Source organism: Pangasianodon hypophthalmus, chromosome 3 (genome assembly GCF_027358585.1).
Source record: "Pangasianodon hypophthalmus isolate fPanHyp1 chromosome 3, fPanHyp1.pri, whole genome shotgun sequence".
Classification (NCBI taxonomy): domain Eukaryota; kingdom Metazoa; phylum Chordata; class Actinopteri; order Siluriformes; family Pangasiidae; genus Pangasianodon; species Pangasianodon hypophthalmus.
The window spans coordinates 26088886-26115707 of NC_069712.1; the positions used below are offsets into that span (position 1 = coordinate 26088886).

At 38.8% G+C, this 26822-nt stretch overlaps 1 protein-coding gene and 1 long non-coding RNA gene across 4 annotated transcripts; one reads left to right on the top strand and one right to left on the bottom strand.

Moving 5' to 3' along the window:
- Positions 1 to 606: 606 nt before the first annotated feature.
- On the top strand, positions 607 to 26162 carry LOC113541966 (fibulin-7). 3 transcript variants are annotated; one of them, XM_026939165.3, is made up of 9 exons: positions 607 to 1205; positions 1369 to 1690; positions 9460 to 9622; positions 10829 to 11005; positions 15433 to 15564; positions 16905 to 17114; positions 19945 to 20079; positions 23426 to 23564; positions 25350 to 26162. In XM_026939165.3, exons 2-9 carry the CDS (start codon positions 1613 to 1615, stop codon positions 25723 to 25725), a joined length of 1410 nt encoding a protein of 469 aa, XP_026794966.3. In that variant the 5' UTR covers positions 607 to 1205; positions 1369 to 1612; the 3' UTR covers positions 25726 to 26162. The 3 variants fall into 3 exon arrangements, with proteins under 3 accessions (XP_026794966.3, XP_026794969.3, XP_026794968.3); XM_026939168.3 differs by having other exon boundaries at positions 607 to 1690; positions 16977 to 17114; XM_026939167.3 differs by having other exon boundaries at positions 607 to 1690; positions 15436 to 15564.
- On the bottom strand, positions 17129 to 18903 carry LOC128317997 (uncharacterized). Its single transcript, XR_008301396.1, has 3 exons — positions 18072 to 18903; positions 17647 to 17714; positions 17129 to 17505 (listed from the first exon to the last, which is right to left on the bottom strand). It is a non-coding gene; the product is annotated as an uncharacterized LOC128317997 (long non-coding RNA).
- Positions 26163 to 26822: the final 660 nt, after the last annotated feature.

The following is a 26822-nucleotide window of genomic DNA, read 5'->3' on the forward strand; positions in this document are numbered from 1 at the left end:
TGAATGTGTATTTAGCAATTCAACTCAATTCAATGGACATTGTCACAAAGAAGCTTTACAGAAGTAAATAAATTCAGGATGTAAGTTTTAAATTTATGAATTTATCCCTAATGAGCAAGCCAGAGGTGAAAAACTCCCCAAGACCACATGAGGAAGAAACCTTGCGAGGAACCAGACTCAAAAGGGAACTCATCCTCATCTGGGTGATAACGGATAGTGCGATTATAAATAAATCCCTTCTATAACTGTGTACTATATGGTCAAAAAGTGCAAGTGTGTAACCAGGAAATTCATTATAGTTTTCACATGAAGTCTGTTTCGTTGAAGTTATTAACTGTTCACTGATGGAGACTTGAGTGCAAAACCATTCGTGGCAAATTGTAGTCTTAAGCCATCATAGCAAAACTGTTTGTATCAATTGCAGTCCAAAGCCGTCTTCATGGTTTCTAAGTGGCACCATCTACAGTAATCTCATGTATCTTTAGACTGTCCATATGGGGCTATCCACAGCAGCAGTGAGTTGTTTCCAAGTGATGAGAAATCCAACCAGAATAAGGACATCAGGATGGATCAGGCAGGTCCGGAGAGCAGAAGGGGTCAGGTTCACTGGGATCTCAGGAGAAGCATGTGTATAGATCGAAAGAGAGACAGACAGAGAGAGAGAGATAAAACACTTCAGCATGGAACATTTGAGAATTACTCCATATCATTTTGCTTACTGGTCTACAACTTGTGACTATAAAGCATTTTTTTTTTTTACACATACGCACACGCGGGGGGATTGTCATGTAATGGTTAAAGAATATGTATATCGTCTTATACGACATGTCTTTGTCAGGCTTTTTTTTTTTTATTTACAATAAAACAAACTAATTGCCTGCGCAATTAGTTTGTTAGCACAATAGCAATATACAAAATTCAATAGCATTGTACAATTATGATATAGTAGGCTATGTAATGATATAGTTTACAGTGGCTTCATAAATTGATTCAGAACATAATAAAGCAAAACACGCCTTTTGTAGAAGTAGTTAAAAAAAACCTTGCTATATTTTTTTAATTAAGAGAATTAATTAAGTTAATTAAGAGAAGGTACACCGCCATCTTGCTCCGACCAAAGTGACTTGAACGCACCTGACCCTGTCGTCGTAATCACGACTTCCCAACTCTTAAGTGCGAACTTTCCAGGCGCACTTGAACGCACAGTGAGTTTACATTTCGTGTAGTGCCTCATACGCTGTTTTTAAACCATAGTCTGAAGGAAAAGGGCGCTGAAGTGCTGATTCCAGATCCTAGCATTCAGAGCTGCGACCCTGAGTCTCTCTCTCTCTCTCTCTCTCTCTCTCTCTGTGTGTGTGAGTGTGTTAGAGAACTGAAACTCCAGCAGGTTGTGTCTCCATCGCCCCTGAGCAAGAGGAGCTCCGAGTGGCTGCTGTTCCTCCATCTGATAACATCTGCGCATCAGCTGGGATACAAACAGACAAACAAACAAACACGAGCAGTGTGTGAGGCTGTGGTTTACAGAGCGTCTGTCTTGGCACTTTGGACTCGAAAACACTCGAAGTCCATTTTCAGACCCCAGGACCAGAGGTCAGGCAGTGGATTTGGGAGAATGACTCTCTCACATCAGTACTGTGCTGTTTTGTTTCTGTCGCTGTTGGCTTTACATAGCTGTAATGACGGGATGCAGGTGAGTGAAACCGCTTTCTCTGCCTGTGGCTGTGCGCGTGTGTGCGCGCGCGTGCGTGCGTGCGTGCGAGCGTGTTTGTGTTTGTGTCCGCGTGCGTCCGTGCGCGCGTGTGCGTATGTGTAAAAAAAAAACAATGCTTTATAGTAAAAGTTGTAGACCAGTAAGCAAAATGATATGGAGTAATTCTCAAATGTTCCATGTTGAAGTGTTTTATCAGAAATGTTCTTCCAAGCTAAGGACCCTTAAAGTTCTCCTGAAAACCTCTGTCTAAGAGTGAATCATTAATTAGGCAAGTGTCTGCTAAAAACTCCAAATGATTGGTCATGAATTTCTGAATAGCTAGACCCTGTTAGCTAAACTAGCTTGGTACACTCTGTCAAAAAAAAAAAAGGTTTCTTAACAGGTTCTTTAGGAGTTTATTTGATTCAATTCAATTTTTTAAAATTTGTATAGCATTTTTAACGATGGACATTGTCACAAAGCAGCTTTACGGAAATATATCAATCCAGGATATAAATTTTACATATATGAATTTATCCCTGATGAGCAAACCAATGGTGACGGCGGCAAGGAAAAACTCCCTGAGAGGATAAGAAGACGAACCCTTGAGAATTTGATGATTAAAGGTTCTTAGCCTCTGAAAAGGTTCTACTCGGAACCCTTTCTGAGCAAAAGCATTTAGGTGAACCCTACAACCGTTTTTGGAATGCTTGGAAAGAACTGTTGTGGGGTTCACCGAAAACCTACATGGGTTCCCCAGAGGGACAATCGAAGACCTCTCAAGGGTTCTACTTTTTCTAAGCATGTAGGCTGTAGATATTTTAGTAGCAGTGAACCTTTCTGACTGTAGACCTTAGCTGATGTAAAGCCTTCCACTCCACAAGATTAAATCTATTTTGGTTTGTACATCTGAGGAGTTTTTAAAAGTTAGGTGTATAAGCTTGTCTAAGGTTTACTTTTGTGAACAGATTTCATTAGTATGCTGGAATATTCACCCATTCCTCATTCACCCTTTATTCTAAGTGTGTAATAACTTACAAGTCTTGTAATGTGGGTCATGTAAAGCCTGTCTGGAAAGAAGTCAACTAAATACCATACCTAATATCATAGCCAAAGTGATTAGATGAAGGTGCACGATGTATTTTTAGCCATTAGCCACAAAGACAGTAAAGAATTTCTCTCTCTCTCTCGCTCTCGCTCACACTCTGTACTATTGTCATTCATCAGTCATGTCTTTCTGTCATTTGTCATCTATAAATAAGTGGACATTTAACTGATGCCGGTATATTCAGCATTTCTGAACCATCTACATATATAATCCTGTAGTGGTTGTGAAGGTGTGAAATCCAGATGTTTCACCACTTGCCATGGCTAAGTGAATATCCTGCAAGGTTTTGAAATTCCAAATGTTGGTCACTGACTGTAAATACCATCCTTTTCTATTTTTATTATGGTAGTGAAACATTGTAACTCGAAGCTGGTGCATTCCCTTCCTCTGCGTCTTCCTGCCATGAAAAATATACAAGAGATGAGCTTCTTCTCGTGAAGACATCTGTGCAACAGCTTTTGGCTGAGCTATCCCATCCCTGGTAGAGAGAAAGAGACGCAGGGAGAGAAAGGAACCTCCTGGCCCCCAGCTTTCTTGGGCTCAGGACCTTGTTGATGTTAGGCCCTGTGATTGTTCATTTTCATGCTCTGGGGATACGCTCTCCTTGCATGTGTTGGTGTCCAGATGACTCTGGAGTGACCATCTGGTTGAACTTGAGATTTCTGTCCGAGGCAGTGGAGTGGTCATCTTCAAACACCATTCCAGTTAATCTAAAGGTGTATCAGTTCCTTACGACATCGTGACATACGTTATCCAGGTGACTCTCCCTGATTCTTACTCACGTATGTAACTGTGGTTCTAGGAAGCCTTGATAACCGCCAGGTTTCCTTCTGGAATTCAGCGAGAAGGTTCCAGGGAAAGATGGCTCTATGACAGCAGTATTTATCGCAAACACTGCATCATACACCACTATGCGAGCGCACACACACACAAAAAGGTGTTATTCAGGGTTTACAGACCCACTCTTACATATTAAAACAAATACTAGCACAAGCCATCACACTTCTGTTAAAAATGATAAACTCCTCCCATTGCATTAGCTATGTACTAGAAGTTATGAAACCATTGATTTAAAAAACCTGACTTTGATTTAAACAAAGCTCTGCTTACTCAAAAGGCTGTGTCTCAACAGCTAAGCTAATAGGAATCACATGCCTGAAATCTTTCAGTCAGGGTGTAGGCCTCATCATTGTACTGAAACATTGCTGGCTAAAGTAGTTTAGTTGGCCATTTTGTTAAATAGCTTTTGTCTTAGGAAAAGTTGCAGATCTGGGGGCTTGATGGGCGTAGAGAGTTTTGGTAGACGGGGATGTTTTGAAGCTGTCTGCCCTTCTCTTACGCAATCACTCAGGTTTGTTGACAGTGGAGTGGCAGGACCCTACATGTCCCAAGGTGCCCACATTGCTCGTGTTACTTTCTGGCTCTCCCCAATAATTATGTTGTCATAGCTAAGACTTGCCAGAGTCCTTGCTCTGCACACTTTTAAACCACTGTAGGATAAGAGCAGAACTAATAATGAGGGATGGCACGATACCGCTTTTTCTTTTCCAATACCGATACCAACACTGGTACTTTGAGCCAATACTGATACCCATCCTTTAAAAACTACTAAGCGTTATTATTATTATTATTATTATTATTATTATATTTTAGTTTTTTTACATAAAGCACTTCACAGTTAAACTGTTTCACACAAAATCACTTACATTGTACATGTAATAAATATAATAAAATCAATCCTAACAAATAAAAAAAAACCCATCTCTTTATATGTAAACATTTCCAGTTCCAAAAGTAATTTTCTTTTTCAAATCTAATTCCAATTTTTGCCAAATGTTAGAGGCTCCGATATCAGATGTGTTGGTGTTGGCCCAGTACTGATACTGGGTACCAGATCAGTGCTATCTCTACTAATAATCTATTCTCTCTCTCTCTCTTTGTCTATCGAGCTGCATGTATACCCCTGTTGTGATGCCCCTGCCTGATCCTAAAACACTTCTACAGCTGTGGCTCCTTTTACCCTCCTGACATGACTGATTCATGCTGATACTTCTTCTGCTTGGAGTTTCTGCACTTGCGACTTATCTCTTGTGCTGCTGTGAATGGTCCCACATGGATACGCTAAAGATTTCCCGAAAACAATGTATGCCCAAGACTCCCCCAAGACTTGCTTCAGTGGGTAATCTCACCTGGATACTGTAGATTTTAGGTTTTAGAACTGCTGCTGTAATTATAAAGACTTTCCTGTGCTCATCCCAGGACTCTGATTTACAATATACTCATACTGTACTGTCATTTCAGTACATCAGTACTGTTTGCCTTTACTCTTGTAGACTCCTGTATACTGTAATGATTTATTATCCACTATCTGCTGTCACCCAGAACACTAAAAAATACAAATATGCAAAAGTGTAAAAATATCTCTGGTTACAGTATATTTGTGTCAATATTTTGGTCTGATGTTTTCCTTTATTGGGTGGAACTGATGTCGATTCTTGATTACTTTTGGAATTAAACGTGACTTCTTGAATTCTGTGAACAAAGATGAGGCTGTTGTGAGGATAGAGTGTTGTGTGCATTTTTTTCCTTGTGGTTTGCATGAGCATAGTCATACCCATAGCCTACAGAATCTGCTATCCCTCACAAGTCAGTGATCATTGTCCAAAATGATTTTATTATTCATTCTTGAAAAGAAACATAAAGAAATTGAACAGAGTCTGAACACATTTTTTCCAACACCAGCTAGTTAGACCCAGCTAGCAGAAGCAAGGTAGATTGTAACTTAGAACAGCCAGCAAATCAGCACATAGTTTTCAACAAACTTCAAAGACATTATTAAGACATTCCTCATGCTTGAATACTGGCAAGTGATATGCTGTACATAGCTGATGTAATATAGTTGGTAATTAGACCAGCCAGCTAATTCTTGTCTTTTTAGTTGAAGGGTAGCAAGACCTGACCTAGATTACTTAAAACTAGCCAGCTATCTAGCATTGCTGTTTAGCTACCAGGAAAATTGTGTTAGTAGACCAGATGATCTCATATGGCATTACAAATGTTCTTTAGAAGCTAATAAGTATATACAACTGGAAAATTTCTGTCGTCCAGTTTAAGTTCTTCATGCAATGCATGAAGCAGCATTTTTTTTTTATTTAACTGTGTATTGTGTTGTGGGTTTTATATATATATATATATATATATATATATATATATATATATATATATATATATATATATATATATATATATATTGTGTGTGTTATATATATATATATATATATATATATATATATATATATATATTGTGTGTGTGTTATTTGCACATGCAGATTTTTGTTCCACTTTTTGTTGTCTTGTTTCTCTATATAAACAACATTCTAAAAATTGTCATATGAGCGTTGATGGATAAAGAAATAGTTGTGTTTAAGTTGTAAATAAAGAAATAAAAGAACTCTTCAGCTAAAAGCATTGCTTTTTGTTAAAAATGGGACATTTTGCTCTAACCATTAACATTAAGTCACTTAATTATCTGATTACAATAGCCTTTTTGAGTTTGCCCAATATAATTATTTTCATTGACTGAACAAGCAGTTTAACTTAAATTCAGGTTTACATCAATGTATATTTCTTATCTATGTCGATGTGAGAGTTCTGGCTGTGTAAAAAAAAATGTGTAAAAATTTAATCGTCTTCTCAAAACAAAAAAAAGGGATCTGATTATAGCTAATAACCGCATAATAACGATAATGAGTTCAGCCAAAACTAGCTGTTAGCTGAGAAGTGCAATAATTTCTTTATTTAAAACTTAGGAAATTTAAAAAAATAACAATTTCCTTATCCTGCAATAGTCATATGACAATTTTTAGAATGTTGTTTACTGTATATAGAGAAACAAGACCAAAGTGCAACTTCAACAACAATTTGTTAAAAAGATGATAACGAAATCTGTTTGTTTGTTTTTTTTTTTCAGTAAAAAAATTTTGTAACAAACAACACAATTACACAGTTAAACAAGAAAAATGCTGCAGAAGAAGAAGAAACTAAAAAGGACAACAGAAATATACCAGTCGAGTATGTTGACTGGCTACTGTTAAAAACATTTGTAAATCCATATGAGATCATCTGGTTATCAGAGTCTACTAATAAAATTTTCCTGTTAGCTAAGCAACAATGGTAGCTACCTAGTTAATTTAGCTCGATAGTACCTGGCCAGTTTTAAGTAGTCTAGGTTAGGCTTTGTTAGCCTTGACCTGAAAAGACAAGGTGATGTGAATAACATTGATTATGATGGCACCTGACAAGGGGTGGGATTTATTAGGCAGCAAGTGAACAGTCAGTTCTCGAAGTTAATGTTTTGGAAGCAGGAAAATGGGCAAGCGTAAGGATCTGAGTGACTTTGACAAGGGACAAATTGTGATGGCTAGACGACTGGGTCAGAACATCTCCAAAACTGCAGGTGTTGTGGAGTGTTCCTGGTATGCAGTGGTTAGTACCTACCAAAAGTGGTCCAAGCAAGGACAACCGGTGAACCAGCGACTGGGTCATGGGCGACCAAGGCACGTGGGGAGAGAAGGCTAGCCCGTCTGGTCCGATCCCACAGAAGAGCTACTGTAGCACAAATTGCTGAAAAAGTCAATGCTGGCTATGATAGAAAGGTGTCAGAACACACAGTGCGTCGCAGATTGCTGTGTATGGGGCTGCGTAGCCACATACCGGTCAGACCCGTCCACCGCCAAAAGCACCTACAATGGCCCCGTGAGCATCAGAACTGGACCATGAAGAAATGGAAGAAGGTGGCCTGGTCTGATGAATCATGTTTTCTTTTACATCATGTGGACAGCTGAGTGCGTGTGCGTCGCTTACCTGGGGAAGAGATGGAACCAGGATGCACTATGGGAAGAAGGCAAGCTGGAAGAGGCAGTGTGATGCTCTGGGCAATGTTCTGCTGGGAAACCTTGGGTCCTGGCATTCATGTGGATGTTACTTTGACACGTACCACCTACCTAAACATTGCTGTAGACCAAATACACCCCTTCATAGCAACAATATTCTCTAATAGCAGTGGCCTCTTTCAGCAGGATAATGCGCCCTGCCACACTGCAAAAATTGTTCAGGAATGGTTTGAGGAACATGACAAAGAGTTCAAGGTGTTGACTTGGCCTTTAAATTCCCCAGATCTCAATCCAATCAGACATCTGTGGGATGTGCTGGACAAACAAGTCCGATCCATGGAGGCTCCACCTTGCAACTTACAGGACTTAAAGGATCTGCTGCGAACATCTTGGTGCCTGATACCACAGCACACCTTCAGAGGTCTTGTGGAGACCATGCCTCGACGGCTCAGAGCTGTTTTGGTCGAACAAGATGCTTGATTAGATTGAGTCCTTGTTGGAAACTGTGCTAATTTGGTGGCTATTCTTAGCTATCTAGTTTGTTTGTGCTAGTTGGGTCTAACTAGCTGGCACTAGAAAAATATGTGTTCAGGCTCAATTTCTACATGTTTCTTCACAAGAATTAATAATAACATCATTTTAGACACGTACATTACAAGATTGATAAAGCAAATTTCGCTGGCTGGTCAAGCCTTGCAGATTTGGTAGGCTATGGGTATGTCTATTCTCACGCAAACCACGAGGCAAAAAACATGTACACAACACTCTGTCCTTACAACAGACTAATGTTTGTTCACAGAATTCAAGGTGACATGTTTAATTCCAAATGTAATCGAGAATTTGACACCAGTTCCACCCACTAAAGGGAAAAAAATATATTTTTACACTGCAGTGAAGAAGATGGTTTGTGACAATGTTAAAAGTGCTATACAAATAAAATTGAATTGAATTGAAGTCTGATACTGCTTGATAAATTCCACTATTAACGCCACGATTATTCCTCTTGTGTTAGGATTGGCTAGTGGCTAGTAGTTCTTACGTGACCTGTGAAATGAGAAAGCAGAACACTATGTATGCATAGTAGCCTTTAAAAGCTAATGCGACGATGTGTGAACTGAACACACAAGAAAACACAGTGTGACTGTGGAGCTAAATAAAAAAGCAGACCTACTAACAAACCTGGTGGCCTGTAGAGAGACAGAGAGACATGATATATATTTTTATTTATAGCAGTTAACTTCATTTTCTTATGTGGATATGCCTGAGTTATTTACCGAGCTGATTTAATAAAGATATAAAATAGTGATTATTTCAAAATGATCAGATACATACTGTATGTCCACATGAACTCTAATTTAACTTGTCATTACTCATATTACAATCATCCTGTAATCTTTATTCCTAAGAGCCTATACAGAAAAAATAATTAGTCTGATTATAATTAGTACACATTTGGTAATGAATAAGTGGCCGCAGATGTAGCAACATTTTCAACACTGTAAGCCTGACCTTGTTGTTCTTTTACTGTACGGGACCACCATGCTCACCCATTTCAGAAAAGAAAAATCATTCACATCTGGATGTCATCAATCGTATGTGCTGCTTGTACAGCTACAGAACTAACCAGTGCTTTACTGGGAGTTTTGGTGGTTTTGCCACAGCTTCCATGTCATGAGGATGTCTTTAATTAAGATATTGGCTTTGAAGCAAATGGCAGCCTGGGGATTATCTGTTGTCTGATTATATTTCTGTGGTTGTTAATATCTCAGGGCTGCATTGACAAGCAGAGGGTGATGGGTGTGCTTCGCCAGATGGAGAAATTTTTAAAGGGACAGGAGATCCGGTTTACAGAGGGTCTCAGAATAATGAAGTCCAAGCTTACCAGCCTTCAGAACTCTGTGTCCAAGTTTCCACAAGCAGACCAATCTTCACGTATGTATGCAGTGTTAACGCGCATGTTATTATTTTGTGAGAACGCCATTTTGATAGTGCGGTCATAGAATACAAGTTAATGATTTAAAAATGTGAAAGCATCTATACATTTCAGGGGTGTAATGTGATGCCTGTATATGTATCTGTTTAGTGCTCAAAATCCCTACTACTACGCCCTAGAAACACTGGAAAACACTGAAAAGACAAGTCAGGTCATGCTGCAAAAAGAAGTCATTTTTCATTCACAAATTATAACAGCAAATAACAACGTGCAGTACATCTTCTGTCTGCTGTGACCGAGTAAGCAAGCTGACTGTATCTCAAAAGAACAATGTCTTTCCTAAATCAAGAAACTGTCATTTAGGCTACATCTGATACCAACAGCCATCTAATAACATATGATCAGGTTTACTTTAGTTTGTGGGTTTGTTACGTTGCAAAAAAGGTCAGAAAACGTCACTGGACACACTTTCAGGATCTATTATAAAACTGGGACGCACTTACAGTGTTGCTGCGAGTCAGAATGGGATCCTTTAATTATTAGAGTTATTATAATACCCAGAAATCTGAATTTCTGAGAACGTTTTTTTTTTTTTAAGTTTTATGAGCTGGGTTGCCAGGTTCTGCATATAATGGCCATGTATTGCAGATATGTACTGCACATTAGAAATGTGCACCACTGTCACCACGGTTTTATTGGAAAGCATAAACTCATGCAGATACAGGTCAAAAGCTTCAGGTAGTGTTCCCATCAAACATCAGAATCTGGTTGTTGGTGCCAGACTGGTTTGTGTATTTCAGAAACTGCTGATCTCCTGGGTTCAAAAACCACTCCAAAAGACCCTCGAAGCAGCTCCAACTCTTCAGGCACCAATGTTGTGTAATGTTTGCGTTGGGAAATCAGTATAGTTTGATTACCACTGGGCAACACTACAGTACTGTACTTGTCTTTTATTATAACATTCCCAGTGTCTTCTTTTTTGAGATTTTTATCCCTTATTGTCTAACATATTGCCATGTTTACTTTGTAGAGCAATGATATGGTTATCTTAAAATTTTGGTGTCCTTCTAATACAGATGTCTATATTCAATAAGGCATTTTAGGCAAAACAGGTAAGAAGCTAAAAAAAAAAAAAAACTCCAACAGTGCTGCATACTATCCAATCCTATCTCTTTCTTTTTCTGTCCTTTTCTCTGAATTTGTAGCCTTGTCCACTTGTTCTGCTCTGGAAGCTCCAACTCATGGGAAGAAGTTTGGCTCCAAGTACCTAGTTGGACATGAAGTGCACTTCATGTGCTCTTCAGGTTATCATTTGGTGGGCTCGGCAACCCGAGTGTGCCAGGAGAATGGCAGCTGGAGCGGAGTCAGTGCGCTCTGTAAAGGTCTGTACTAATATCACCTCATTCAATATGATATTAGCACATTTATGGAAATAAGAGTATTATTATGCAAAAATAATAATCAGAATCAGAGCACATACAGGTAAGATGACGGCCTTTATCCTCTGTTTTTAGTGCCTGCAATCAGTGAGACTTTTTCTCTTAATCCATTTCTCTAATAAGGTCCATACTGAAACTTCCTAAGTGACAGATTCAGGTTCTGTGCTGCTGTAAAAGCAGTAAGAAAGATTACAATTAGCAAAAAAAATCTTTCCCACTGAAGTAAAAAAAAAAAAAAAAAGCTGAAAGTAGCTTCTAAACGTGATTTAGGGAAAACTTTTTAATATGGTAGTGTTAATTCTACATTTGTACACGTTTAATATTTTCAGTCTAAGATTCACATTCACAAAGCACTTTAACACTAAAAGCAGCTCCTAAACCTGCAGAATTTTAGCAGTCGAGTTAATAAGTATTTTAAAAGCTATCATCTTGATTGCACAGTGTGTTTATGTATAGCCACAAAAGAAATCTTTCTGGATGGAACTTGATAAAAAAACCCGGAGGGCATCATTTCATTTGACATGTTGGGACAGCAAAATGGATTTTGCTGGTTGATTTTAACTTGTTAAATATGACACTGGGCCCTCATTTTTCACCTAAACTTACATGACTCGAATATAAAATCTCATCTCAGTGTAAATCAAACATAAAAGATCAGTGCTCTGCCCCCCATTCAGAGCCCAGTGCCATCGTAGAGTTTGATGCAGCCAAGGGAACTGATACTGGTCTAGAGAGAGAGAGAGAGAGAGAGAGAGAGAGAGAGAGATGCTTACCGGTGTTCCTTTGAGAAGTGAAGTCTTTTGTAACGTGGAATGTTGAGGCAGGATTCAAGTGAATAAAATCAGTGTGTGGTTTATTCAGGGTAATCCAACAGTCATAGTCAAAGTCTGTGGCAGGGGTCAAAATACGGGTGGACAACATCAACCATATAATAATCCATAATCCATATTCATAAACAAGAGTACAGGTACCGGTCAAAACACAGAAGTGACTAAAAACAAGGAAACGCAGTACAACAAGAGGGTAGAAGTAGGCAAACCAATCAAGAGCCAAACAGAGAACATCTGGAAACACAGGAAAACACACCAATGACAGGACAGGGGTGGAGACAAGACTCAAATCAAAACAAAGGCACAACACGATGTTTAGTATTTTTTTTTTCTTTTTGGTCATTGGTCAAAATATCTCAAACACATCACATTTCTGCAGCTGTACAGTTCTGACTAGTGGCTCAGTTTAGCAGTTCACATCTACAAGAAAAATGCATGGCATGTTTGGTTCATTTCCTGCAGTTGGATCTATTCATGGATGAATTGCTTTCTCATTGCAATTGAACCACACAAGAGTTCGCTTGGAACGGGCCCGAGAACACCTCGGTCAGCTGCTCTCAGACTGGACAAGGACTGCAGACACAGTCCATTTACTGAATCAGTGGAATTCCGAAACCAGGCTTTCTAAACAATGAACTATGAACCCCACAGCTAGTAAAGAAGACACACACACACTGATAAAGCCGAGGCACAGAAAGAGTCATTCTTTACAGTGGATTGAGTTGCTGAGCTGAACTGAATGAAGCTCTCGTTAACGTGGCATTAAATGTCCTGAAACAGAACAGCCCTGCACTCGTATTCCTGTCTGAGTCTTTCTCTATTACATGCTTCTGTGCCAAAGCTGTCGTTGGCAGGGCCACTGTAAAAAGAGCAGGCCCCAAAGCTCCTGTTTCAGCCAAGACTATAGAGACCCCATTCCCAAAGTACCTTGTACCTTGCACCTTGGACAGAGATGAATGGATTGACTCAAAAAATGCTCATTACTGAAGAAAATTAATGAATGACTCATTTGTGATACTGTCGTGCTCCCCACGTGCTTTCCGTCATGTTCACATTTTTATGTGAAATATCCCTTTAAATCCACTCACACATTTCATTAAATCGAGTTCCAGGTTTGATGGCAGGAAAGTATGTTAAGTATGCTATTGATGGCTTCCTTGAGTGCTGCAGCTGGCAACAGTCTCAGACATTCCAAATAGTACAAGGGGATAGGGTCTAGACCCTGAAGCGTGTAATCCTAGTGGGTCTGGATGTTTGTGAGAGAGTGCAACATTGCAGAAACAGACAAAAAAAAAATCCACAAAAAAAATATATATATATCAGTTTTCAAATCTGGGGCCAGGGAAGAAGGGATTTGTCCAAGTAAGCTTCTTTCTAACACTTTCCTTCCAGAAGTATCTAAAGGAATTAAAAACAGCTTGGATATTGAATAGTGTTTTTTTTTTTTTCATTTGCTAATGCTTGTTCCTGAAAGCATTTTATGAAATCCCATATGTAACAGAGGAATTAGGAACATGCCCTGAAAGCAAAGCTGTGAAATCCTCTCTCTGTCTCTGTTACTCTATCGTTCTTTTCTCTCTAACACACCCAAACTAATTGTATTAATGTGATCCCTCGATAGCATCAGCTTCACCTACAGATGCAATAAGCAATCCTAGGCCCTGCATGCATATTCTATTTATACACTTTGTATGACAAGTTCCTTTTACATAATAAAAATTATAAAGAAATATCAAGAGTCATGTAAAATATCAGAAACGGAAACGGACCATGGAAGTGGCAAATGCGTTTCATTCTAGTTCAGAGTGACACCTTAGTTTACTCTTAGGAGTAACACATCGATTGGGGCTAACAGTATATACATATATTACATTCCAGCTGAATAGAGAGAGCATATGGGGCTCAGGTGCTGTGGGGGAAGTTTATCAGGAGTAGATTGCTAGAGACAGTTACAAATTGGCATAGTTACATATTAAAATGGCCTACGGTGGAATCACAGCCCTACTGATATTCAGTATAACCTCACAACTACCAGTGCGATACTGTGTAATATTGAGTAACTGATATTTCTGACACAATTTTTTGTTTATTGTAGCACCACTAGCGGAAATAGATCCTGAAGAAGCCACACTCACTTTATAGCCCGTCGGTTTGTTTGTCCATTCCCGTTAAAGGTTCTTCTGGTGAAACTGGCTTCCCTTCTGCCTTTTCATCTCCATCTGATGAGCTTTCTTCTTTTAAGTCAGAAGTTTTATTCATGAAAATGTATTGTTTGCCATGTCCACTGACGATAGTAGTCTCTAACACTACTGTATGAAACAGTATGAAACTATCTCTGGAATTGGAATATTACATGGCAAACACAGTTGAGCGAAGTGATACACACAGTGAAACATCCCAGTGCGGTTATACTAAATATAAGCACTCTTGCAATGCCTCTCGTCCAATCAAATTATTTAAAATTTTATTAAATTATACTACATATGACTGCAGAGTCTTTTTTTTTTTTTCTTCAGCCATCGCTTTCCTTTATAGCATTTTTCACATTCCAAAAAAGTCACTTTGCCCTTCCTGTGTAACACTATAGCAGTCAAACAGAAAGCTGCATGTCTTCACAACAACAAGATTTCATTCTTTCATAGTTTTGGTCAAACAGTAATAAGACTTTTCTTAAGTATTTTATATTAGTATGTGATTTATCATAAAAGAAGGAAAATGCAATCCTGATGGTTTTGCAGTCACAATGGCCCATTTGTGCAAAAACCAGAATTTAGGTCAGAGACTCGTGTCAGGATTCAGGCGAGGAAACGTAGCAAATGAAACAAAGACATCATCCAATGAGATGGTAGATAAACAGACACAAGTCAGGGGACAGAGACGGTAAGATCAAGATACTTTAAACAGACTAAAGTCAAAAACAGATAATCATACAGGACATAACGACTTGGTAACGACTGGTACTGAAAGACACAGAGTGTACACTTCACAATGTGTGTGTAAACTCAACGTCCTTTTAAACTGTGAGTGTGCTTCGGATGGGATTGAGGCCAGGTGTGTGTGAACGTGACAGAGTTTGGGTGTTGTAGTCCTCGGCAGCCATTTCTGTAGGCCGAACTGTGTACTGGGAAGTGTATTTGGGATCCTTTAATTGACATGACAACTCGATTCAGTGTGGTTTTGTTATTTTATAGGGGTTTTAATTGATCATTCTTTTTTTCAATTATTGTCTGAATTCACTGTCTCAAACATTGAATGATGTGTTATCTATTTTAAAGCTGTGTTTAGCTGTGGAAGCTTCTGCTCATTACACCTCTCTCTCTCTCTCTCTCTCTCTCTCACTAGCTCTGTTATTTGAAGACTAAATATAATGTGAAAGCTTTTAATAGCAATGAATGAAACTCAATATGTGGTTCTGAGTCTCCAAATGATGAAGCAAGTCAAATGCATGCAAAGAAAGTGCTCCCTTGGAGTGTGTGTGTGTGTGAGAGAGAGAGAGAGAGAGAGAGAGAGAGAGAGCCTCACTGATATTGTCTTTTTTAGTAGCAGGTTCAAGTCAGTGTGCTAGTAACCCATGCCTGAATGGTGGTACCTGCACTGAGGGGGTCAACCAGTACAAGTGCACTTGTCCTCACAACTGGAGTGGGAGTCGCTGTCAACAACAGACTCAAACAGGTGAAACAGCCTGTTTTTCTGCCGAGTCTACACATTACTGTCCTTGATCAGCATTAGTACCATTACTTAGCCTTAAACTTAGCCTTAAACAGTAAAATACTAGTTGTTTTTGTTTGAAAGGTTAGCATTAGGCACAATCCTGCTGATTAGCACCCTGCAGTTTCCACGCATACCATTTTTGAGTGAAATGCTTCTTTAAACTGATTCCATATATACCAAGCGTTGTTGAGTATCTGTCTGTTGTCAAGTTTTTGTCTGTTTTCTATAGGGTATGTCCACAATGCGCTACAGTTTACAGCTAATAGAAACAGTTCCATAACAAAATGAAATCTAGTCCATGGATGAACTCACCATTTCCTGAACCTTTTTAAACTTGTAAATAATTATTCAGGACATATTCAGAGTTGGAAGCTTAAGTCTAAAAGTTATGTCAATATTTACGTAAAAAGTTGCACGTATTTTCAGAGACGGGTAACACAGCTGCGTGCACAAGTCAGAATATGCGTGTGGTTCACCTCTCTGAGGTTGCCAGATTTTTCTTGAGTAGAGGTGTCTGAGTGTCATTTTTTTCTATATCAGCTACCACTGTCTTTAAACACAAGCACTTGCCTTTAAGTAAAAAAAAAAAACCTGGGATAGAAATGCGGTCTGAGGAAGTACATTTGTTCATTTGCTGTCAAATGTAATAAAATAAAATAATGCCAGTATTTTGGTTAATTCGGTGCACTCACATGGAAAGAAAGCATGCCTAGTTTGAAGGATAAGCTGATCAAGCATTCCTCTGTTACACTTACGGCTCACTTAATTTCATCCTTAAAAGTCCTCGAGCAGTTTTTCTCTGACTAAGATGCTGTCTCCTTTGATGTCCTCAATGGGGGAAAAAATCTTTTTGCAGACTTTAAAGAGACAATACTATTAATTCATTAATTAATAGCATTAAGCGGCACTGGACTAAATACTGTTCCTTGCTCAAGTCGATATCTCGCAAGAAGAATAAACTAAAGTCCAAGTTCAGAATCAGAAACTGAGGAAAGTCTCTGTTTTATGCAAACTCCACCCCTTTTGAACATCTGTTGCATACAGTAACTTCTGAATAGTGCTTAATTCTGTAGTTATTTCTGAGGTCTGAATACCAGTGTGTGCAAATTTGGTATTAAATCCTCATTAAGCATACTTAACTCAGCTCTGAAGGGTGTTAGTAAATCACCTTGTCTGAAGCATGCATTCTTATACATGTGTTTTGTCTTGCATGTCTGTGATTTTGTGTGTTAGTGTATGTCTGCATGTGTCTATGTTTATATGTCTGTGTGTGTACATGTCTCTGTGTATGTGTGTGCCAGTGGTGCAGCATCCATCTGCAGCCAGCCACAGGCTGAAGCCTAATCCCCTCTCGCCTCCCCTCTCACGTTCAGCCCCTCCGGAGTGGAGCGTGATGAATGATCCGGAATTTAGCCGCAAACCCCGCTGCGCGAAAGTGGACCGAGCTCAGCACTGCAGTTGTGATGCAGGCTTCCATATGAGCGGCACCTCTCACAACAGCATCTGCCAGGGTACGCTCCTCCTTTTTCCTCTCAGGTTTTTAATGCGGTCAAGTCAACTTTTATTATTGTGCTATGAATGTCCAGGGAATAGCATTAAAGCATACGGGGCAGGGAAATGTCTTGCCTCCAGGATTATTGAAGGCCATGCAAAATGATGCCTTGCATACAGCTATGTATGTAAAAAAGCAACCAGTGCCATAAGGAAGTAGAATAACAATAAGTACAGAGCAATACACTAAAAGCACAAGTCAGTATAAACAACAGAACAACAAGAGCATCATCAAGATAGAAAAAGAGAACTAGCCTGTAATTGCTGGAAATGGTGACGTCATGGACCGACTGTAGACATTAGACTTCCTCATTACACGGAGAAAAAGAAGGCCTTCTGTTTGAGAATGACCTGCTTAGATTAGATTAGATTAGAAGATAAACATGGAACATGGACCATTCTTAATACATGTTCCTGGTTGTTCTACAATTTTGAGAACTTTGTTCTAGTTCAATTCTAAAACAAATTATTTGCACGTGCTTTAGGTCTTACCCTGTCTCCTTCCTGAAGTGTTCATAACTGGTTCTTAACACAGCTGTATTTATTTCATGCTGTTTCTGCTTATAGAACCAAAGTGTAAAGCAAAAACAAATGTTCAGAATGTGAATAGTCTAATATGTGGACATTACTGTCTAAAATAGTCTAAAAAGGGTGGACAATTCCTGTATTCTTAAGTAAAATCTAAAAGTAAAAGTAAAAGTAATATTCACAATGCGGCATCATGCATCATGTATGTATGCGTGCACTGAAATGAATGTAAAAAAGTAACTGCTTTTAAGTGCACAAGTATTGAAAGTATTAAAATTACGTTAATGTCATGTTTTCTTTTGAAAAATAACTTATCATTCCTTATCTAAAACTGTTAAAGGTATCTGCCTGAAAACATCATTTGATCACTGTTATTATGCAATATTTACCATTAGCTAGAATTTGGGGTCCCTGGAGGGCTAGTGGAGCCTCGGTGCTCAAATCCCAGCCAGGGAACCGACCCCAGCCACCGGAGTTACACAAGACAGTGCACTCCCAGTGCCGCTCCCAAGCCCAGATAAAGCCCGGGAGGGTTGCGTCAGGAAGGGCATCTGTGCCAAATCAAATATTCAGACCAACGATCCGCTGTGCCGACCACTAACGAGTGCAGCCGAAAGAAGAAGAGCAACAGCAACAACAATAACCATTAGCTAGAATGTGACTTGCTGCCTAGCCAATTACATAAGCTACTGAAATCAATGCTAGCCTAACCTAGCATTAGCAAAGAAAACAGGCTAAATATAACCAGTTGATGTTAGCAAAATAGCAAATTACTTCAACATGCTTTTCAAATTAGATGGAGTTCATGCCTTCCAGGGAGGTAAAGGAGACGCCTCATTTTATACAAGCCTTTGTTTACTCCAGCATGTTGAAATATTTTACTGAGGTAGGGCCAGGGGTGCTCATCCTGTAGTCTGATGGCTTTTTCCATTTTTTCCATTTTCAAACACACACAGATAGCTTTAGTGTTAACTACATTGTGTAGCATGAGAAGATCAATTCTCGATAGTTTATTCTACATTGATGAACCTTATTGGATGCTAATCTAAAATGATCGGATACTAACCTGAGCCCATTTAATTGGTGTGTAGCATACAGGTATTGGCTGGATGTCTTCTTTAAAGGTCTAAATAAAAGTTTAAATTCTAAATAAAAGTCTAAATAAAAAGGAAAGGAGTAAAATGTAGTAAAAGGGTTTTTTTTCTGAGTACAACTATTCAATTTCACTGCTCAAGTAAAGTATAAATACACCACAATATTATTTAAGTGTAGTAATGAAGTACATTTACGTAAGTATTTTCCGCCCCTGTTAATATGCTACTATTAGATGAAAGGTAGAGATATTAAGCAAGGCCACCTTACAGCCATGTTGATCAAAACCAGCTTCACCTCACAGATCATTTCTGCATAATAGACTAATAATGCTTTCTGTTAATGCAAATTTAGAGAAATGAGATTTATCTGTGTGATATCTTAATTATTTCTTTCCATATGACTAGCGTGGCTGAAGGAATGACTGATCAGAAATCAGGCATTGTTCATAGCCTTAATAATCCCTGCACTCCTTAAAAACACTCCTTAGCCTGCCATTAGCAAAGCGCCCTAAAAGCACTGATGCTCCTATTGTCTGTTATTCTGCAACACAAAAATGTCATGTTTTAATAGGGCATAAACACTTCACTATACTAAGGCTTATTGGAAAGGGCTTCAGGCGTTGGTGGGTGTCGGTTAATTCTGACTAAAGTGGGTCTGATTGTGGTAAATTCAGTAAAAACCTACCTTTTAATGTTGTTATTTTGCCGCTGGAGTCAACAAATTGTACACGCCTATAAAAGTGTGCCTTTACACAGACAAGAGTATGCGTAATGGTATGCACGCTATCATTGCAGTTGATATTTTCCTGATGTTTGCCTGGGAAATGCACTTTTCAAGGCCCATTTATGTGTGTGTGTGTGTGTGTGTGTGTGTGATGTCCAAAGTCCGTAACAGCCAAAAAGCCATTAAATGCTGGAGGGCCCCAGACAGACTGAACACATGAGTGGAAGGGAAGGACTATATTCCTCTGAGTTTTCATTCATGTTCTTTCATTTATTTTTTTTTTCCTGCTTCTGTTTATTTTTGGTCCTTTTTTCTGGCTTTCTACTTCATTTCTTCGTTCAGACTTCTTCGTCATCCTTCTCCCACCTTATTATTGCTTTTCTGTGTCTATCTCTTTTCTTTCCAGAAAACATTTTGACCATATTATCCTCCATCTCTCTGCAGATGTGAACGAGTGTGAGGTGTACAAAACAGACGGCGCATTACTGTGTGCTCACATTTGCGTGAACATTCCAGGCTCGTACCACTGCTCCTGCCCCAGTGGCTACAAGCTGCTTGCAGATGGCAGGAGCTGTGAGGGTAAGTGACACTTGCTTGTTTGCACCCAAATACTGATATAAAAGAGAAAAATGAGAGGTGAGGAATGATATGTTTAAATCATTTACGTTTATTCTGAGGAAGAAATGAGAGAGTGTATGTATACAGTAGATCAGGAGTTCCCAAACTTTTTGTCAACCTCAAATGGGTATTTTGAATTTTCAGTGATGTCAAGCCTCGACTGCTCTACATTTTTATTAAACTCCAGATTTATAATTTAGGACTACTGTAACATTTGAGCATTTTATTATTTCAGTAACATGTTTATAACATACAGTTGGGGTCATAAGTTTACATACACCTTGCAGAATCTGCAAAATGTTAATAATTAAAAAAAAAATACGAGAGGACAACTGAGGGACTCGTACACAACTATTACAAAAGGTGCAAACATTCACCGATGCTCAAGAAGGCAACACGATACTTTAACAGCCAGGGGGGTGTAAACTTTTGAACAGGATGATCGGTATAAATTGTTATTATTTTGTTTATTTTGTTTTTTTTATTAATACTGCCCTTCAGAAGCTACATAAGACATTTACATGTTTCCCAGAAGACAAAATAATATCAATTTACACCGATCATCCTGTTCAAAAGTTTTTTTTTTAAAATTATTATCATTTTGCAGATTCTGCAAGGCATATGTAAACTTATAACCCCAACTATAAGTGCCTGAAAACCAGATTCCTTACACTGACTTACTAGTCGAGTGAGAAAGGTGAGCTTGCATTTCTTGACACACTTTTTCAAAAAGTTGAGGTGTGTATGAAAGGGTTCATTTCTTTCCGCTTTAAACAATACATAAAAATAATCTATACTGGGGTGGTGTGATACGACCGACACGAAGCAGAGGTGCCTGGTTTGTACTTAACTGCACTTCCTGTACATCGAGGGCGATTAAAAGCGACAGCCACTATACTTGGCAGCTCAGAGTCAAAACATCTCAATCTGTCTTGTTTCCAAGTAACACTGTAGAATGTTTAGTGAAACCAGTTAGTGTTCGTTTTCAGGAACGGTCTACAATAGTGCATAAGTATGTAATTTGAGTCACAGCGCTAGTTTGTTTAGCGGACGTAGAGGTACAGGAAATTTGTCATTTTTATTGCTGAACTCTTACGCTAGCGCAGTGTGCCAGAATAGTGAAACAGACTACTTTTAACACACAAAATGCCTTTTCACAGTTAGAGAGATAGTTCTAATATTTGTAAAATAAATAAATAAAACAAAAGAGGAGACCAAGGGTTTCTCTCGTGACCCTACCCCTAGTTTGAGAATCCCTGATACAGATGATATGCAGAACCAGTGCAAATACCATTTTCCTAATACACAACATGACTACCAGTGACAGACAGGCTGTGGTGGGAGAGGTGAAGGGTAGAGTAAATCTTCAGTCTCACTCAGCAGCAGTTGACGTCCAGAGATTTAAAGCATTCAGGTGGGGTTGAGAGAGAGAGGGAGAGAGAGAGAAAGATAAGGTGTTGGTGGGGGACCTGACACACCCTCAAAACCCAGCTTGCCTTTCCTCTAGTTTAGGAATCAAACCATTACGTCATCAGATGTGGCAGTTTACTAATGAGTGGCATAAAACAAATAACAGAGTTTTACAAGTTTTACCTCCAAATTTATTCCAGAAGTCAACTCCGTCACGTACAAACGCTGTTTTTATTGCTTTTACCTGTATGTTATGTGTGTTAATATTACTAAGGTATCCACTATTTCATTTGTTGCAATCAGCATAAAAGTTATTTTTTTTAAAACTCGCTCTGCTGCACTTCTTTTTTTAAAACGGCATTCATGAAAACAATTCCACTTGCTCATAAGGCTTTCAAATGAACCAAGGTAAAATTAATATTTATTTATCTGTCTTACAGAGCATTTTTATCCAAATTTTCACCGTCATTACATGGTGCAAAAACATTATTACAGATAGCGATTAAGTGAAAGAGAGACGATAAGAGAAATGTTATATTGCTTTTCATTGCTTATTCATTGTTTTGTTTTTTTTTTTTCTTTTTTTTTATGAGTGTAGAGCTTCTCAAAGAAAGCATTGTAGTAATCCTGGCTCTTTTCAATAAAAAAGGTGCAAGTGCTAGTGCTAGTGCTAATATCTCATCTGAAACCGTTCCATGGATTTCAATCGCAAATGCAACGCGCTTGTTCTGGACTCAGTTCTTCAACGAAGAGCTGCTGATATCAGGGCCGCATCATTTCATCTCCATAAGATGATGCAATCATTTCATCTCCACAACACCAGCTTGAGTGATTAGAATATTTTTCATGACTGCCAAAAGATAAGCTGCGAATATTATTTTGAGAATTGGCTAAATTAAACTATACAGCTGTGAGTCAGTGGTCCAAGTAGAAAACAGTTGGCAATTGCTACAAACTACAGTACATTTATAATGATAATGCTGTCTCCCTAGTTTCATTCTTTTTCTTCTTGCTCCTTATTCATGAGCTTTTATTGCATCCATTTTGTTTCTTTTCGTGGTTAAGAAGAGATTTCAAACCACTGCAAGGCATTACAATATCCATACAGAAGACATATATATGTATGTATATATATATATATATATATATATATATATATATATATATATATATATATATATATATATATATATATATATATATATATATATACACAGAGATATACAGATGTTGCTGTACTTCTTGCTGTAGGTCGAAGTAAACAAGTTTGTGGTATGATTTCCCCAGAGGAGCTGTGTGTATCTGTTACATTATTATACAACATATCTCCTGTTCCTGCATTTCACAGTCTGACTGAATGTTGGTAGATTCAGACAGAAGTAAGAGGGACATGATTAAAATCCTCTGAAACTGCCACTGATGTGGTCTTCTAATACTGTCATGATTATTGAATATATGATGTAGGAGAAAAGCAAATTCTTGTTGCTGATGCATTCCACAGGAAGTAGTTCTCTAACTGTAAAATGTCCAGGACTATACTATCTGTTATTCACAAGCACAGGCCTAACCCCTTTTTCTTTGCTTGGTTGATGGTGAATTCTGTCTGCCTTTAGAGTTGGAAATCCATCTAGGCTAACACGGGTACAGAACGTGTTTGTGTAGCCATGTCTCTGTGGGGAAAACGTGATGCCGCATTGCCGAAGAGATGGTTCATGGTACATGGTATCTAGGTGAAGAGATGTTCAGTTCTTCATAACGCAAGTTTTGTTAAACCTGTTCCTTAGCACCACACGGCCCTTCTTCACGTCGAGCGCGTTCTGTTCCTCACTCAAACCCTTTTCTCTTTTCTCTGTTTCTCTTTCTCTCCTCCCTCCTCGCATGCCCCGCACTGCTCCAGATGTGGACGAGTGTCTTACACAGCAGCATAACTGCAGCCGTGGCACCACCTGTGTCAACACCGGAGGAGGCTTCCAGTGTGTAAATCCAGAGTGCCCACGCTTGCACGGAAACATCAGCTATATCAAGACGTCACCTCTGTGAGTGCCAGTGCACACACACCTGAAACAGCCACAAAGACCAAACACACACTGTGCCGTTTTAATGTTCTTCTTACCTTAACACCTTTGTAGTACTTCAGCATGGACATCTGCACAAACAACAACAACAACGGGAGCTACAGTGGAGTCCAAAAGTATGAGACCACATTGAAATTTTTTCGTTTATAACTGGAAATAGAAACACAATGATGTTCAAAATATTCAATATTTAATATTATGTACAATTTATCCCTTCCACTGACGAACGTCTTCAGGCGACACTCCCGTAGTTTTGATCTAAAATGAATCATCAGGTTTTACACAAACTTGTGGAGTCCATGCCAGCTCGAGTGCACACTGTCATATAGCAAAAGGGAGACATACCAAATACGAAGAAATGTTCAAATTCATGTAAATATTCTATAAAATTTTACTTTTCACTCAGGTTATTGCTGATGATATCAATTGTAAATAAACATTTTGAAAATAGAAGCATTATCTTTAGTGGTCGTGGTCTTCTGGACTCCACCGTATACTGGCCAAACACTTTACAGTGCGCTACAGTGAGCTTTGTCTGGTTCAGAGCAAGTTGAATTTGTGTCAGATGTGGTCAATCTTGCCAGCTTTAGGCTTTAAATGAAAGAGTTTCCCAAGGTATTACTTTTCCACAATGTGTTTCAGCAGCAGAACATATCTCACAAGACTAAGTCATTTGCGTCAAACATACAGTATTTCTATGTTTGTCTGCTTTTGTTCGTTGTGTCACCAAGCTGTTGGTCAGGAAACTAAGCTGTTAGTGAGAAGATGTTTTAGGGTTCAGTAAGTTGACACTATATGCAAGTTACCCTGTTCTTTGTAATCTGCTATGAACTATATTATGGTTGAAATATACAAACTCAAGCTTCAAAATGCCTTAGCATCCTCCCTCAGATAAAAATACTATTGCTATTATTATTAGTACAAATAAATAAATGATCGTTTTGTCATTTGTATAGCCTACAAACACAGAAGTTACAAAAAGACCCCCAGAAATAAGTAATTACTAAGTAATCAGTCTATTTTACATGCTGGTATAATTAGCTATTATCTGCATTTTTACAAGATTCATCAAACATACATATTTATGCATAAATAAAATTATAGGAGTACTTCATCCAAATATGCTAATAAGCATCAGTGCAATTTTTTTGGTCTAATGATAGGAGTGTTCATGTTCTAGTTCTCTATAGTGCATAAATACTATGGTCCCTATGTTTGTGATCATGGCATGAGCACAAAGTAATGCATCAAATTGCACCAGACTACCTCAACACAAATCTAAAAGGAGTTGAGTTAGTGTTTAGGCAAGCTACTAGAAAAGTAATTCATTTACCTCCATTTTCCATTAAAAAAAAAAGGTGTCATGGTGGAGCAGCACAGTGGCATTTTTCAGAATTACGCATGATTAGATTTCACTTATAGATTTCCCATTGATATTTTGGTGGTAGAAATAACCAGACAGTAGCGATCTATAGTAGTGTGAGTGTTATTTTGAAAGTCGGCTGTCATAAGTTAAAAATCATAGTATAAAACATGCAAGGGATTAAAGATACTAAGATACTGCTTGAAAGTTAATTGACCTACACTGACTTTTACCCATTATATACCATTGTTAAGGGAATAGCACAACTCTGGCTAGCTATAATCAGAGTATAATAGTGATATGTGCTAGGATTTGTGCATTGTGAATACATTTCACTCATAAAAAACTGAGTTAATCATTAGTTCTGCCCTACCCCTTTGCAGTCAGTGTGAGAGGAACCCCTGCTCCATGACAAGCCGCACCTGTCACCTGGCCCCAAAAACCGTTTCCTATCACTACCTGTCTCTGCCTTCAAGCCTCCAAACCCCAGCTACGTTGTTCCGCATGGCCACAGCAACTGCTCCTGGCCGACCAGGACCCGACAGCCTGCGCTTCAGCATCGTGGAGGGAGGAGACGCACGAGGCATGTTTGTCATGCAGCGCTCAGACCGCCAGACTGGTGAGCTGATCCTCGTCCAGCCGCTGCTCGGGCCACAGGAGCTCAGCGTGGACGTGGAAATGGCTGAGTACTTGGATCGCACCTTCCAGGCCAAACACCTCGCCCGGGTGCATGTGCTCATCTCTCCCTATAAATTCTGACGAGGGAGAAGTTCCATAGGCGAGCTCTTGACCTTTCAGTTCTGTTTTGAAACTGGTATTATGGTAAAATTAGCTTTTTCTAAACTGAAGCATTATGGCAAAAAATGATTAATCTTTGTAAATATTAAACACTTTACTTTCAAATGGCTTTAAAAACCAAGCAGTAAAACTTAAATATGTCTTCCTGCAAAGTCTCTGCTCTCAATAATCTTTTTTTTGTTTGTTTTTTAGCTATCTGTGTATCAGATTCTTTTGTATTTTTATATTTTTCATAGTTTTTCTCAGAATAATTTGGAACCTTGATTATACCTGTTTTTTTAAATAACACAAAGTAACACATAAACAGACCAATGTGAACCTACTTGATTTATTTATGTACTGTATATAGGCCTTTCAGCAAAACAGCTCTTGTGTGAATTAAACAGAGAACAAAAATATATCCTGGATGAAATGATTCATTTATTTACTTGACAAATCCTGATTAAGTGCTTAAGCGACTGGACATGTAATATATTCATAACTACCTTTTCGTATCTGTGCATAATTAGCCGGGTATCTTTAAATAAAACTCTGCTTTTTTCACGGATATTCTTCTTCTTTCACGGAATGCCAGGATCAACTTCGGCCAGAAAAAAGTGTGTGTTGTAATGATCTATTTTGAGAAGTATAGAAAAGGAAGGTTATCCATCTTGCTGTCTCACTCACCCATTCTCTAGTAATATTGAGTAGATCAAAGGGACCACACATTTCAGGAAGCATGTTTGGACCAAGTGCCTAGGCCTCAAAATGGCAATGAGCTCTAATCGTCAGACCTCAGCTGCATAATCATTAGTAATGACATCTCTGAGACTCTCTGTTTGATGTACACATGTTTTTAAATCTCATGTTGCAGGGTTGGGGGTTCGAATCCCGCCTCCGCCCTGTGTGCATGGAGTTTGCATGTTCTCCCCGTGCTTCGGGGGTTTCCTCTGGGTACTCCGGTTTCCTCCCCCTGTCCAAAGACATGCGTTGTAGGCTGATTGGCATTTCCAAATTGTCCATAGTGTGTGTGTTTGTGCATGTGTGTGTGTGTGATTGTGCCCTGTAATTGGTTGGCA